General features: G+C 47.1%; 1 protein-coding gene across 1 annotated transcript in view; it reads left to right on the top strand.

Moving 5' to 3' along the window:
- Window positions 1–14,841, top strand: part of ppfibp2.L (PTPRF interacting protein, binding protein 2 (liprin beta 2) L homeolog) — a 55,198-nt gene that overhangs the window by 9,122 nt on the left and 31,235 nt on the right. The window contains 2 exon segments of the mRNA NM_001093649.1: window positions 10,287–10,371; window positions 10,563–10,768. Coding sequence (NP_001087118.1) covers window positions 10,308–10,371; window positions 10,563–10,768 — 270 coding nt within the window. The 5' untranslated portion in view covers window positions 10,287–10,307.

The following is a 14,841-nucleotide window of genomic DNA, read 5'->3' as shown; positions in this document are numbered from 1 at the left end:
AGACTAAAGGTAGAGGATTTTTCCAAATTATACCCGCTACCACTAACCTATGCTGCTATAATTTTATCTCTCACTACAGACTTTGAGCAAATTTAGGGGACTGTTCCTGCTGAATTGTGCTTAGTACAGGGGATACCTATGTACCACAGTTTTATGGGATCTCTCTGTACAGACTATGAGCAAACTTAGGGACTGTTCCTGCTGAATTGTGCTTAGTACAGGGAATACCTATGCTGCCATAGTTTTATGGGATCTCTCTGTACAGACTATGAGCAAACTTAGGGACTGTTCCTGCTGAATTGTGCTTAGTACAGGAATACCTATGTACCATAGTTTTATGGGATCTCTCTGTACAGACTATGAGCAAACTTAGGGACTGTTCCTGCTGAATTGTGCTTAGTACAGGGAATACCTATGTACCATAGTTTTATGGGATCTCTCTGTACAGACTATGAGCAAACTTAGGGACTGTTCCTGCTGAATTGTGCTTAGTACAGGGAATACCTATGTACCATAGTTTTATGGGATCTCTCTGTACAGACTATGAGCAAACTTAGGGACTGTTCCTGGCTGAATTGTGCTTAGTACAGGGAATACCTATGTACCATAGTTTTTATGGGATCTCTCTGTACAGACTATGAGCAAACTTAGGGACTGTTCCTGCTGAATTGTGCTTAGTACAGGGGATACCTATGTGCCATAGTTTTATGGGATCTCTCTGTACAGACTATGAGCAAACTTAGGGACTGTTCCTGCTGAATTGTGCTTAGTACAGGGAATACCTATGCTGCCATAGTTTTATGGGATCTCTCTGTACAGATTATGAGCAAACTTAGGGGACTGTTCCTGCTGAATTGTGCTTAGTACAGGGAATACCTATGCTGCCATAGTTTTATGGGATCTCTCTGTACAGACTATGAGCAAATTAGGGGACTGTTCCTGCTGAAATTGTGCTTAGTACAGGGAATACCTATGTACCATAGTTTTTATGGGATCTCTCTGTACAGACTATGAGCAAACTTAGGGGACTGTTCCTGCTGAATTGTGCTTAGTACAGGGAATACCTATGTACCATAGTTTTATGGGATCTCTCTGTACAGACTATGAGCAAACTTAGGGACTGTTCCTGCTGAATTGTGCTTAGTAACAGGGAATACCTATGCTGCCATAGTTTTATGGGATCTCTCTGTACAGATTATGAGCAAACTTAGGGGGACTGTTCCTGCTGAATTGTGCTTAGTAACAGGGAATACCTATGCTGCCATAGTTTTATGGATCTCTCTGTACAGACTATGAGCAAATTTAGGGGACTGTTCCTTGCTGAATTGTGCTTAGTAACAGGGAAATACCTATGTACCATAGTTTTATGGGATCTCTCTGTACAGACTATGAGCAAACTTAGGGGACTGTTCCTGCTGAATTGTGCTTAGTACAGGGAATACCTATGCTGCCATAGTTTTATGAGGCTACAGGAGTCACATTTGGATTTTGCTGAGATTTTCCAAACTCCACTTGTGTTTAAGTCTCAGTGTAAATGTTTCCTTGTCCTGGGGCCTCGCTGGCTGAGCTTTTACTATAAATGGTGAACGTCAGCTCCCGTGTCAGGAGAAATCACATTATAAGGGATAATTCTCACTCACTGAGGCCGGGGGGAAATTAACAGAAATACGGAATATTAATACAGGGAACGTTTATCTGGGCCAATGCTGAAAAGAACGAAGATTAGGGGGAAGTGAAAGGAAATAGTAAAAGACCCGGAAATAAGATCAGCTTTTCAAATCTTTATTTCTTACAATTTCTATCACATTCAGTGTTTAGATTTGATTTGTCTTTTCTAACCCTCCTACGTGATCTCTCACCTACTTATATGTCACCAGTTCTGGGAGAGGAGATCCAACCCTTTAGATTGTAAGCTCTCCCCCCATGAGACAGTCACACGAGTACCAGGAAATACATTCCCCCGTGCAAAGGAAGTAGAGACAGTCACACAAGTACCAGGAAATACACTCCCCCGTGCAAAGGAAGTAGAGACAGTCACACAGAGTACCAGGAAATACACTCCCCCGTGCAAAGGAAGTAGAGACAGTCACACGAGTACCAGGAAATACACTCCCCTGTGGCAAAGGAAGTAGAGACTGTCACATGAGTACCGGAAATACACTCCCCTGTGCAAGGAAGTAGAGACAGTCACATGAGTACCAGGAAAGTACACTCCCCCCGTGCAAAGGAAGTAGAGACAGTCCATGAGTACCAGGAAATACACTCCCCCGTGCAAAGGAAGTAGAGACTGTCACATGAGTACCAGGAAATACACTCCCCCCCCTTGCAAAGGAAGTAGAGACAGTCACACGAGCTCGAGGAAAATACACTCTCCCGTGCAAGGAAGTAGAGACTGTCACATGAGTACCAGGAATACCACTCCCCCTTGCAAAGGAAGTAGAGACAGTCACACGAGTACCAGGAAATACACTCTCCCGTGCAAAGGAAGTAGAGACAGTCACACGAGTACCAGGAAATACACTCTCCCGTGCAAAGGAAGTAGAGACAGTCACATGAGTACCAGGAAATACACTCCCCCGTGCAAAGGAAGTAGAGAGAGTCACATGAGTACCAGGAAATACACTCCCCTGTGCAAAGGAAGTAGAGACTGTCACATGAGTACCAGGAAATACACTCCCCTTGCAAAGGAAGTAGAGACAGTCACATGAGTACCAGGAAATACACTCCCCCTTGCAAAGGAAGTAGAGACAGTCACATGAGTACCAGGAAATACACTCCCCCGTGCAAAGGAAGTAGAGACAGTCACACGAGTACCAGGAAATACACTCCCCCGTGCAAAGGAAGTAGAGACAGTCACATGAGTACCAGGAAATTTTATATATAATAAAATAGACACCCAGCCTGGGAAGGAACTGAGACGTAAGGACTGCAGTGGTGCAAAGTGCAGGTAACCCCCGTGTGCACTGCTCCATAGGATCCCATTGTTCTTATTTCATTCAGTTGCAGAAGAGGGAAATTGCACGTGTGGGGGGAGTCAGAGTCGCAGTAAAGGGAGCAGCAGGGGGTACTCACTGTCCCCCTTAATATAATCTGCACTTGGGGTATTTTTCGGAGGGGTCTGTACTGATCCCGGCTGCTCTATAAATATTCCGACTGTTCCTGCTGAAACGGGACAAGCGCTGCTCATAATAAATCCTTGCGCCTCTCCTCTATGGGCTAAACTCAGCCGGGTGCTTTTATTGGATCATCCCAAATGATCCCGGGTTAAAACGATCCGATCATCACTTTATTTCCCGTGATCCCAAACCCATTTATAAGCCGCCCAAAGCGTTTGAGTCGCTCACCCCAGTGTCTTTCTATTTCTGTATGACAGCAGTGCACTCGATACAATGTAGCAGGAGTCGCGTCTCCTTCATTCTGGACATTGTTTCACAAGCCGCGGGAAATTGGTTTAGAATTGCGTTTCTTTTCACTGTGCAATAATCCAGTGCAGAGGTGGAGTTCCCCTTTAATCTCTGCTCCCCCAGACTACAAATCCCAGCATTCTTCACCAGAATGACACGCATAACCCAGAATGCTGTGCGCTAGCAAGTTGACTTTTGGGGTCATTTTACAAGAATATTAAAGTTGTTTTCTTTTATGATTCCCATAAACAAACTCGCCCTTCCCGATTGCCAAATTTCGCACAAGCCCCCCCATTGGCCTCTAAGCCTGGTCGCACTATAATCGCAGCCTTGTTTTCCTCTAGAGACAAAAGCTGCATTTTTCCATGTGAATCCCGAGTCTTAAAGGGGCCATTCACTTTAAATTCACTTTGAATATGATGTAGCCTTTTCACTATGTGCAGCAGCTGGCTTGGGAATTGTAACTGCTATTTGGTTGCTAGGGCTGAGTTACCCTAGCAACCCGGCAGCAGTAGTTGGTGCCTAGGAACAGTAAAGGAAGGAGAGGGGTGACCGTTTCGGAGCTACTGATCTGTAGAATGCTGAAAGAGATTTAAAGGTGAACTTCTCCTTTAAACCTGAACTCCAGACAGAGGTTGGCTGATTTTCTTTTAATGTGGCAACTGCTAGCCATTTAGCAAGACAGAGGGGCCTCAGTAAGGACCCTGAATTCCTCTGTACCCCCTACAATACTGATCCCCATTCTGGACTACTGGGGACAAGCCCATGGCACCCAATGCTTTTATATCCCTGCTTCATGGGGAAGGGACAGGGTGGGTTTTCGGCGTGGGTATGGGGGTCCCAAGGTAGGTACTGGTAGGAGAGAGCAGGTCTCCCAATAAGGAATATTCTTGTCTGTCTTAATCCCACTCAGCAATGTTTCTGGAATTAAACAGGTTTTAGTTTCCCTTTAAACTGTGGCTTTTCTATTGTAGTGAATGTTAATCAGTGCCTGAAACATTGATATTTGCCACGAGAAACGCTGAGCCTGGAGTAGAGATTCCCCGATGGGTCACAGTGGAATCAGCACCGGTATCTGGGTCATTATGGATTATTGGTCCCCCGGGAGGAAACAAGTGTCACATAGTTACTACGCTGTGTATCCATAGGGTTAATCTACTGGTCTACTTGCCTTTACTATTCATGATAAACTGGGGGACAGGAGTAACATGAAATATTCATTTAATGACACTTTCGCCACTTCTGGGAATGTGGTTTACAGTTATAATTCCATTTACAGAGGCGATTCTCATTATTGGGGCTCATCCCCCCCAATAACAGTCACTCTGCTATAGTTCCAGGGGTACCCAGGGTACAAATAAACACTCACCCCAGATCTCCCCCTAACTGACCTTCAGACTGGGCCCCCTTAGCTCATAACAAGGTTACAGATATATAGAAACATTGGGGGTGACCCTGCCTAAGTTCCAGGGGTACCCAGGGTACAAATAATCACTCACCCCAAATCTCCCCCTAAATGACCTTCAGACTGGGCCCCCTTCTCATAACAAGGTTTTACAGATAATAGAAACATTGGGGTAACAGTTCCCTGTTTTATAGTTCCAGGTACCCCAGGGTAAAAATAAACACTCCACCCCAAATCTCCCCCTAACTGACCTTCAGACTGGGCCCCCTTAGCTCATAACAAGGTTACGATATATAGAAACATTGGGTGTCACCCTGCCTATATTCCAGGGGTACCCAGGCACAAATAAGCACTCACCCCAAATCTCCCCAACTGACCTTCAGATGGGCCCCCTACTTTAAGGTTACAGATATTAAAACTTGGGGGTCACCCTGCTTATGTTCCAGGGGTACCCAGGGTACAAATAAACACTCACCCCAAATCTCCCCCTAACTGACCTTCAGACTGGGCCCCCTTAGCTCATAACAAGGTTACAGATATATAGAAACATTGGGGTAACAGGTCGCTGCAGAAGTAAAAGAACCCTAACCCTAAATACCTTTTAAAGGGAAACATCACCTCGAAACTGTTCTTTGTATAAATGAAAGACAATGCAAATTAAAGCCGGTCCCTCCCCCTATAAAGTAATTTCTGCTTGTGTTGCAGTCAGACAGTGAGACGTGTATTTAAGTAACAATACGGGTCATTTTGCAGGGTGGGGCTTTATTCAGACGAGAGATGAGTCGGCCGTGGGCTCCAGACCTGAGAGCAAATAAACAAACTGCACTTTTGCCTCCATTAATATTGTTGGTTTTACTTCCCCTTTAATGTGTAGCCCAAGCCTGGAAAGTCTCTACGTTAATAAAAGCTGATTATGTGGCAGGTCTGGGTGTCAGTGCCGACGTATACGTTTCCCTTGGGGGGGGGGTTTAGATTGGGGGGGGACTAATGTTCTGACATCACATCTGGGCTCTGGGCATAATGTGGGGTGTTAAAGGGCCGTCGGTGCAGGAGAGAAAGAGAAGACGAGGGGGGGGGGCGGTGTGGAGCAGATTCTCTTCCATCAAGTCGAGTCTTGTTCTCACTTACATCATTGTTATTGCTGGGGCCAAACTGCCAGCTCTGCTCCTTAAAGGGACATGTGCCCCATTTATCCATTACATTGGCACAATGCTGCCTAGTGCCTACTGTGCCCAGGGGTGTGGGTAGGTAGTTTGTGTGCAGGTGGGGGAGGGATACACAGTCCCATACAGTAGGTATGTTTTGGGGAGGGGAGTTTTGTGTATAGGTGGGAGAGGAGAGGGGAAAACAGTCCCAGTACAGGGGAGGTACGTAGGTTTTTGGTTGGGGTAGGTAGTTTTTGTGCAGGTGGGGGAGGGGGGGTACACAGTCCCCGTACAGTAGGTACAGGGAGGTAAAGTGGGGAGGTAGTTTGGGGTGCAGGGGTGGGAGAGGAGAGGGATAAAACAGTCCCCCGTAACAGTAGGTACAGGGAGGTTTTGTGGGTAGGTAAGGTTTTTTGTAAAAGGTGGGAGGGGGGGAGGGGTACACAGTCCCAGTACAGTAGGTACAGTAGGTATGTGGGTAGGTAGTTTGTTGTGCAGGTGGGAGAGGGGGTGGAATACACAGTCCCAGTTACATGTAGGTATCAGTCAGGTAAGTGGTCAGTTAGGTTAGTTTGTTTGTGTCAGGTGGGAGAGGGGAGGGATACACAGTCCCAGTACAGTAGGTACAAGTAGGTATGTGGGTAGGTAGTTGTGTGCAGGTGGGAGAGGGAGGGATACCACAGTCCCAGTACAGTAAGGTTACAGTAGGTATGTGGGTAGGTAGTTTGTGTAGCAGGTGGGAGAGGGGAGGGATACACAGTCCAGTACAGTAGGTACAGTAGGTATGTGGGTAGGTAGTTTGTGCAGGTGGGGAGGGGTGGGATACACAGTCCCAGTACAGTAGGTACAGTAGGTATGTGGTAGGTAGTTTGTGTACAGGTAGGAGAGGGAGGGATACACAGTCCCAGTACACAGTAGGTATGTGGTAGGTAGTTTGTGTCAGGTGGGAGAGGGAGGGTATACACAGTCCCAGTAACAGTAGGTACAGTAGGTATGTGGGTAGGTAGTTTGTGTGGCAGGTGGAGAGGGGAGGGATACACAGTCCAGTACAGTAGGTACAGTAGGTATGTGGATGGTAGGTAGTTTGTGTGCAGGTGGGAGAGGGGAGGGATATCACAGTCCAGTACAGTTAGTACAGTAGGTACTGTGGGTAGGTATTTGTGGTTTTCAGGTGGGAGAAGGGGAGGGATACACAGTCCGCAATACAGTAGGTACAGTAGGTATGTGGGTTGGGTAGGGAGTTTTTGTGTCAGGGGGGAGGGGAGGGGTACACCAGTCCCAAATCAGTAGGTACAGTTAGGTATGTGGGGAGGGAGTTGTGTGCAGGTGGAGAGGGGAGGGAATACACAGTCCCAGAAAAAGTAGGTAAAAGTAGTATGTGGGTAGGTAGTTTTTGTGCAGGTGGGAGAGGGGAAGGGGTACACAGCCCAGTACAGTAGGTACAAAAAAAGGGATGTGGGTAGTAGTTTGTGTGCAGGTGGGAGAGGGAGGGGTACACATCCCAGACAGTAAAGGGAACAGTAGGGATGTGGGTAGGTAGTTTGTGTACAGGTGGAGAGGGGAGGGATACAACAGTCCCAGTACAGGTAAGGTACAGTAGGTATGTGGGTAAGGGTGTTGTGTACAGGTGGGAGAGGGGAGGGATACACCCGCCCAGTACAGTAGGTTTCAGGTAGGGGATGTGGGTAGGTAGTTTGTGTGACAGGGGGGGAAGGTATACACAGTCCCCGTACAGTAGGTACAGTAGGTATGTGGGTGTATTTGTGTGCAGGGGGAGAGGGGGGGATACCCCAGTCCCAGACAAGTAGGACATAAGTATTGGGGTAGGTAGTTTGTGTGCAGCGTGGGGGAGGGGGAGGATACACAGTCCCAGTACAAATAGGGACAGTAGGTATGTGGGTAGGTAAATTTGTGTAAGGGGGGGAGAGGGGAAAGGGATACACAGTTTCCCAAATACAGTAAGGTACAGGGAGGTATGTTGTAGGTAGTTTGGGGGTGCAGGTGGGGGAAAGGGGGGGATACACATCCCCCGTACAGTAGGTTACAGTAGGTATTTTGGAGTAATTTGTGTGCAAGGGTGGAAGAGGGGGGGGATACACATTTTCCCAGTACAGTTAGGTACAGTAGGTTAGTGGGTTAGTGTTTGGGGGACAGGTGGAGAGGGGAAAGGGGTACACAGTCCCCGTACAGTAGGTTTTGGGGGGTAGGTATTGTGGGACAGGTGGGAGAAAGGGGGGGGATAACAGTCCCCCGTACAGTAGGTACTAGTAAGGTATGTTGGGGGAGGTAGTTTTTTGTCAGGTGGAGAGGGGAGGGATAACACAGTCCCAGTTTCAAATAAGGGAATTGGGTAGGTATTTGTGTACAGCGTGGGAGAGGGGAGATTACACAGACCAGTAGTAGTACAGTAGTATGTGGTAGGTATTTTTGTGGGAAATGGGAGAGGGAGGGATACACAGTTCCCAGTACAGTAGGTACAGGGAGGTTTGGGTAGGTAGTTGTGTGCAGGTGGAGGGGAGGATACACAGTCCCAGTACAGTAGGTACAGTAGTATGGGTAGGTATTTTTGTGTAGGTGAGAAGGGGGGGATACACAGTCCCAGTACAGTAGGTACAGTAGGTTTTGGTAGGTAGTTTGTGTACAGGTGGGAGAGGGGAGGGATACACAGTTCCAGTACAGTAGGTACAGTAGGGATGTGGGTAGGAGTTTGTACAGGTGGAAGGGGGAAACCACACAGTCCCAGTAAGTAGACAGTAGGTATGGGTAAGTTTGTGTGCAGGTGGAGAGGGGAGGGATACACAGTCCCAGTACAAGGTACAATATTGGAGGTAGTTTGTGTACAGGTGGAGAGGGGAGGGATACACAGTCCCAGTAAAAGTAGGTACAGAGGTATGTGGGTAGGTAGTTTGTGTGCAGGTGGGAGAGGGGAGGGATACACAGTCCCAAATACAGTAGGTACAGTAGGTATGTGGGTAGGTAGTTTGTGTGCAGGTGGGAGAGGGGAGGATACACAGTCCCAGTACAGTAGGTACAGTAGGTATTGGGTAGGTAGTTTGTGTACAGGTGGGAGAGGGGGGGGATACACAAATCCCAGTACAGTAGGTACAGTAGGTATGTGGGTAGGTAGTTTGTGTGCAGGTGGGAGAGGGGTGGGATACACAGTCCCAGTACAGTAGGTACAGTAGGTATGTGGGTAGGTAGTTTGTGTGCAGGTGGGAGAGGGGAGGGATACACAGTCCCAGTACAGTAGGTATGTGGGTAGGTGGGTATAGGAGGGGGAGGGGTAGGTAGATAGACATTAGATATAATATGTTGCAGGATTATTACTGATTGGTCGGATCCATTAGGGGCCCCTCGGGTGCTGAGCAGAACAATAAACCCAACGTCTGTTCATCCCATTAATGTTATTTCTCATCAGACCAGTTCTGTGAGTTCCCAGTTTGAACTTTATTTTCATGCAGAGTTTGTCCCGCGGCGATTCCTCACTGTCTAATGGAGTCTCGCACTGACTGTCTAATGGAGTCTCACAGGCACTGACTGTCTGATGGAGTCTCGCACTGACTGTCTAATGGAGTCTCACAGGCACTGACTGTCTGAGGAGCGGGGCCGCTGTGCACTCTGGGTAATGAGGCCAATGGGTCTGTGCGGATTTCTGGCCTCGGGGAGGGAGAACACAAAGTCTCAATTAAAGGGAATCGAGCGACGAGGCAATTTAGCTTTTCCTTTTTTTCCTAATATGTAATAAGAGAGAATGGGGCGGAGCCACCACGAGGGGAGAATGGGGTGGAGCCAGAGGATGAGCCCATTGTTTCAGCTCTTGGGTCGTTAGTTCCTAATTATAATGTATTTATAGGAGAAATGATTGTATTATGTGTATCCAGTGCCTCTCTCTGGCTTTTACTTCATTGCAGTAAAGCAATCTGGTTATAGTTCTACTGGACCCTGTTCTGCCGAATCATAGGGGGATCATTTATTTTGTTTATTTCACAATAAGCTGAATATTAAACGTAGAGGCAGTTGCAGTATAATAACTGCAGATCACTAAGTGTCACATTAAAGTGTCAGATGTTGGAAGCAGTTGTGTGTGATGGGTCGGTGACCCGGGGCTGGGTCTGTCAGTGTGGGGTGTAAGGGAGTTTGGGAAGGTGTCGGGAAGTTGAAGGAAGGATCTCGGTGTTTAACTGTTTCACTGCCAGAGATTGTTACTGTATTTGCTCTACTGTCCCTATAAACAACTCACGTGCACTTTCTTGTAGTTCCCCTTATGTAAGTGACTGCCCCCCATTTCTGATGGACAGGGGGCAAAAGAGTGACCAACGTTTGATATTTCAGGGGTCGCTGAGCGGCAGGAACATGATGTCGGACGCAAGTGAAATGTTGGCCGCGGCCTTGGAGCAAATGGACGGAATTATTGCCGGTGAGTACGACCCCCCCACATCACTTTCATCCTGGGGGAGACATACGACCCCATTCTCTGCTACTGGGGGGTTATTCCTTCCAAATACTCACTCCTATGTATGACCCCATTATGAGTCAGACCACGCCCACAGACTTCAGGCCACACCCCCTGTTGCTCCTAAACTGACACTTTCGTTTGTTCCCCCACAGGCTCCAAGGCCCTGGAATTCACCAATGGGATATTCGACTGTCAGTCTCCCACCTCCCCCTTCATGGGAAACCTCCGGGCGCTGCAGCTCATCGAGGATCTTCGGGGGATGTTGGAGATGATGGAGACGGATGAGCGAGACGGACTGCGCGGCCAACTGCCAGATTCTACTGCCGACGTCCTGGTGGAGTGGCTGCAGTGTCACATGGTACTGAGACGTTTTATTGGTGTGCCCCTCCCCCTATAAACCCGCCCCAACCTGTGTCACACGAGTACCAGGAAATACACTCCCCCGTGAAAAGGAAGTAGAGACAGTCACACGAGTACCAGGAAATACACTCCCCTGTGCAAAGGAAGTAGAGACAGTCACACAAGTACCAGGAAATACACTCCCCCGTGCAAAGGAAGTAGAGACAGTCACACGAGTACCAGGAAATACACTTCCCCGTGCAAAGGAAGTAGAGACAGTCACATGAGTACCAGGAAATACACTCCCCCGTGCAAAGGAAGTAGAGAGAGTCACACGAGTACCAGGAAATACATTCCCCCGTACAAAGGAAGTAGAGACAGTCACATGAGTACAAGGAAATACACTCCCCCGTGCAAAGGAAGTAGAGACAGTCACACGAGTACCAGGAAATACACTCCCCCGTGCAAAGGAAGTAGAGAGAGTCACACGAGTACCAGGAAATACATTCCCCTGTGCAAAGGAAGTAGAGACAGTCACACGAGTACAAGGAAATACACTCCCCCGTGCAAAGGAAGTAGAGACAGTCACACGAGTACCAGGAAATACACTCCCCCATGCAAAGGAAGTAGATACAGTCACACAAGTACCAGGAAATACACTCCCCCGTGCAAAGGAAGTAGAGACAGTCACACGAGTACCAGGAAATACACTCCCCCGTACAAAGGAACTAGAGACAGTCACACGAGTACCAGGAAATACACTCCCCCGTGCAAAGGAAGTAGAGACAGTCACACGAGTACCAGGAAATACACTTCCCCGTGCAAAGGAAGTAGAGAGAGTCACACGAGTACAAGGAAATACACTCCCCCGTGCAAAGGAAGTAGAGACAGTCACACGAGTACCAGGAAATACACTCCCCCGTGCAAAGGAAGTAGAGACAGTCACACGAGTACCAGGAAATACACTTCCCCGTGCAAAGGAAGTAGAGAGAGTCACACGAGTACAAGGAAATACACTCCCCCGTGCAAAGGAAGTAGAGACAGTCACACGAGTACAAGGAAATACACTCCCCCGTGCAAAGGAAGTAGAGACAGTCACACGAGAACCAGGAAATACACTCCCCCGTGCAAAGGAAGTAGAGACAGTCACACGAGTACCAGGAAATACACTCCCCCGTGCAAAGGAAGTAGAGAGAGTCACACGAGTACCAGGAAATACATTCCCCTGTGCAAAGGAAGTAGAGACAGTCACACGAGTACAAGGAAATACACTCCCCCGTGCAAAGGAAGTAGAGACAGTCACACGAGTACCAGGAAATACACTCCCCCCGTGCAAAGGAAGTAGACACAGCCACCCGAGTACCAGGAAATACACTCCCCCGTGCAAAGGAAGTAGAGACAGTCACACGAGTACCAGGAAATACATTCCCCCGTGCAAAGGAAGTAGAGACAGTCACATGAGTACCAGGAAATACACTCCCCCGTGCAAAGGAAGTAGAGACAGTCACACGAGTACCAGGAAATACATTCCCCGTGCAAAGGAAAGTAGAGACAGTCACATGAGTACCAGGAAATACACTCCCCCGTGCAAAGGAAGTAGAGACAGTCACACGAGTACCAGGAAATACACTCCCCCATGCAAAGGAAGTAGAGACAGTCACACGAGTACCAGGAAATACACTCCCCAGTGCAAAGGAAGTAGAGACAGTCACACGAGTACCAGGAAATACACTCCCCCGTGCAAAGGAAGTAGAGACAGTCACATGAGTACCAGGAAATCTGACACAATATATTTTATTTTCCTGTTTAATGAATGGGCTGTTTATAGCTTCTCACAGTTGCAGGATGAGGTGTGGGCAGAGCTGTATATTTATATATTTATTATTTACTGACTTGATAATTGCTTTGCAGTTCATTTCCAAAATTAAACCTGGATGTGACAGAGCGCTGGGTCAGACACAGGAATGCAGACGTGTAAATGATAAATATTGCTCGGTGTTTGTCACGTGGTTATAAAGTGGGTCAGGGAAATTCAGTTATCAGGAGTCGCACTCAGCAGTGTCTGAGCGGATTGTTCTGTATTGAGTGTCATCAGAACCAAAGAGAGGAATCCAACAGAACCATTGTCCCCAGTAGAATATTAGTGGCATCGCTCTATAATCTCAGGTCATGATGACTGTTAGCTCCTGTGACCCAGCTCTGGGGCGAGATTGGGCAGCCGAGCAGCGCAGGATTTTCATGCCTCGAATTCCTCTCCTCCCACAACTATAAAGCCCAAAATTCTTCCTCTGAGGATTGGTCCGCGGCTCAGAGACGTCTCCATTGTTATAAGTCGAGGTCTAGGGACTAGTGATGGGCGAATAAAATTGGCTGCAACAAATTCACGGCGAATTTCCACATTTTGCCGTTGGCGAATAAATTCACGAATCTCCTGCGAAAATGTGCCGTTGAAAATTAGTAGGCGTATATTTCCGATTTTTTTTGTGAAAACTTTAAACGTTCGAAATTCATGATTTTTTCGTGAATTTTCATATTTCACGATTTTTCCGTGAATTTTTTCGCCGTTTCCTGAAATTTGAGATTTTTTCTGCGAAGTGAAATGAGAGAAATTCCCCCATCACTACTAGGTACTAATAGAAACAAAATAGACTTGGAACCGCAGTTGACTTTAAATGGATCTGTCATCGGAAAACATGTTTTTTTCAAAATGAATCAGTTAATAGCGCTGCTCCAGCAGAATTCTGCACTGAAATCCATTTCTCAAAAGAGCAAACAGATTTTTTTATATTCAATTTTGAAATCTGACATGGGGCTAGACATATTGTCAATTTCCCAGCTGCCCCCAGTCATGTGACTTGTGCCTGCACTTTAGGAGAGAACTGCTTTCTGGCAGGCTGCTGTTTTTCCTTCTCAATGTAACTGAATGTGTCTCAGTGGGACCTGGATTTTACTATTGAGTGTTGTTCTTAGATCTACCAGGCAGCTGTTATCTTGTGTTAGGGAGCTGCTATCTGGTTACCTTCCCATTGTTCTGTTGTTAGGCTGCTGGGGGGGAAATGGTGGGGGTGATATCACTCCAACTTGCAGTACAGCAGTAAAGAGTGACTGAAGTTTATCACAGCACAAGTCACATGACCAGGGGCAGCTGGGAAACTGACAATATGTCTAGCCCCATGTCAGATTTCAAAATTGAATATAAAAAAATCTGTTTCCACTTTTGAGAAATGGATTTCAGTGCAGAATTCTGCTGGAGCAGCACTATTAACTGATTCATTTTGAAAAAAAAATTTTCCCCCATGACAGTATCCCTTTAATAACAAGTTACTAATGACCCTGAGCTTTCCCCTTGTAACATGAATTAGTATTTTGGGTGCAGGAACATTTGTTGAGATTGAGGCTCTGCTTTATACAGGTATGAGATCCATTATCCTGAAAACCCATTATCCAGAAAGCTCCAAATTACACAGCACTGGTAACATAGGGACATTGGATCAGTACATTTGAGGGGTTCCTCACTGGTTCTGATTATCTTCCCTTCAAATGAGTGATTAGTCTGTTTCCTAATAAAGGAAAGTACTCTGATCCCAAAGAGCTTGCAGTTTAATTGAGAGGAGGGAACATAGTTCAGTCACCTCTAACAGTGTTGTGTCAGCTCTTCGATTTCGGGGTCGAGGGCAGACAACCAGAGGCAAAGGGTTCCGATTGGATTGAGCTCTCATTGATGTGGCAGTTTTGCAAGAGACAGCCTGCGAGAGTGCCGGCAATGCTGAGAGACTGTCGAGGTGGGGGGGGGGGGTGGAAGCTTCATAATCTGAGCTTTAAAAAAAATTAGTTCTTGAAGCTCCTTTGTTGCTGTTTATCCAGATGAAAAGTCAAATATTCCTTTGGAAAATGCTTTCTAATTGCGTCTCCGGGGTGGAGGGGGGTTAAGTGCATAACTCCTCGTCTGGCACAAACGTTGCCTTTGGCAGAGAGTTTACTTGGCCTTTATTCTGGATACAATGTATCAGTGATTTCACTGTGGAGGGAGAGTTCTGGCCGTGGGCAGGTCGGAGCGTCTGGTCGGGTTTGGCTCATGGAAAGACTGAACGG

This window comes from Xenopus laevis, chromosome 3L, assembly GCF_017654675.1.
Source record: "Xenopus laevis strain J_2021 chromosome 3L, Xenopus_laevis_v10.1, whole genome shotgun sequence".
In the NCBI taxonomy this organism is placed as follows: domain Eukaryota; kingdom Metazoa; phylum Chordata; class Amphibia; order Anura; family Pipidae; genus Xenopus; species Xenopus laevis.
The sequence above is the reverse complement of the archived record's forward strand: the minus strand, read 5'-3'. Positions and strand labels throughout refer to the sequence as shown.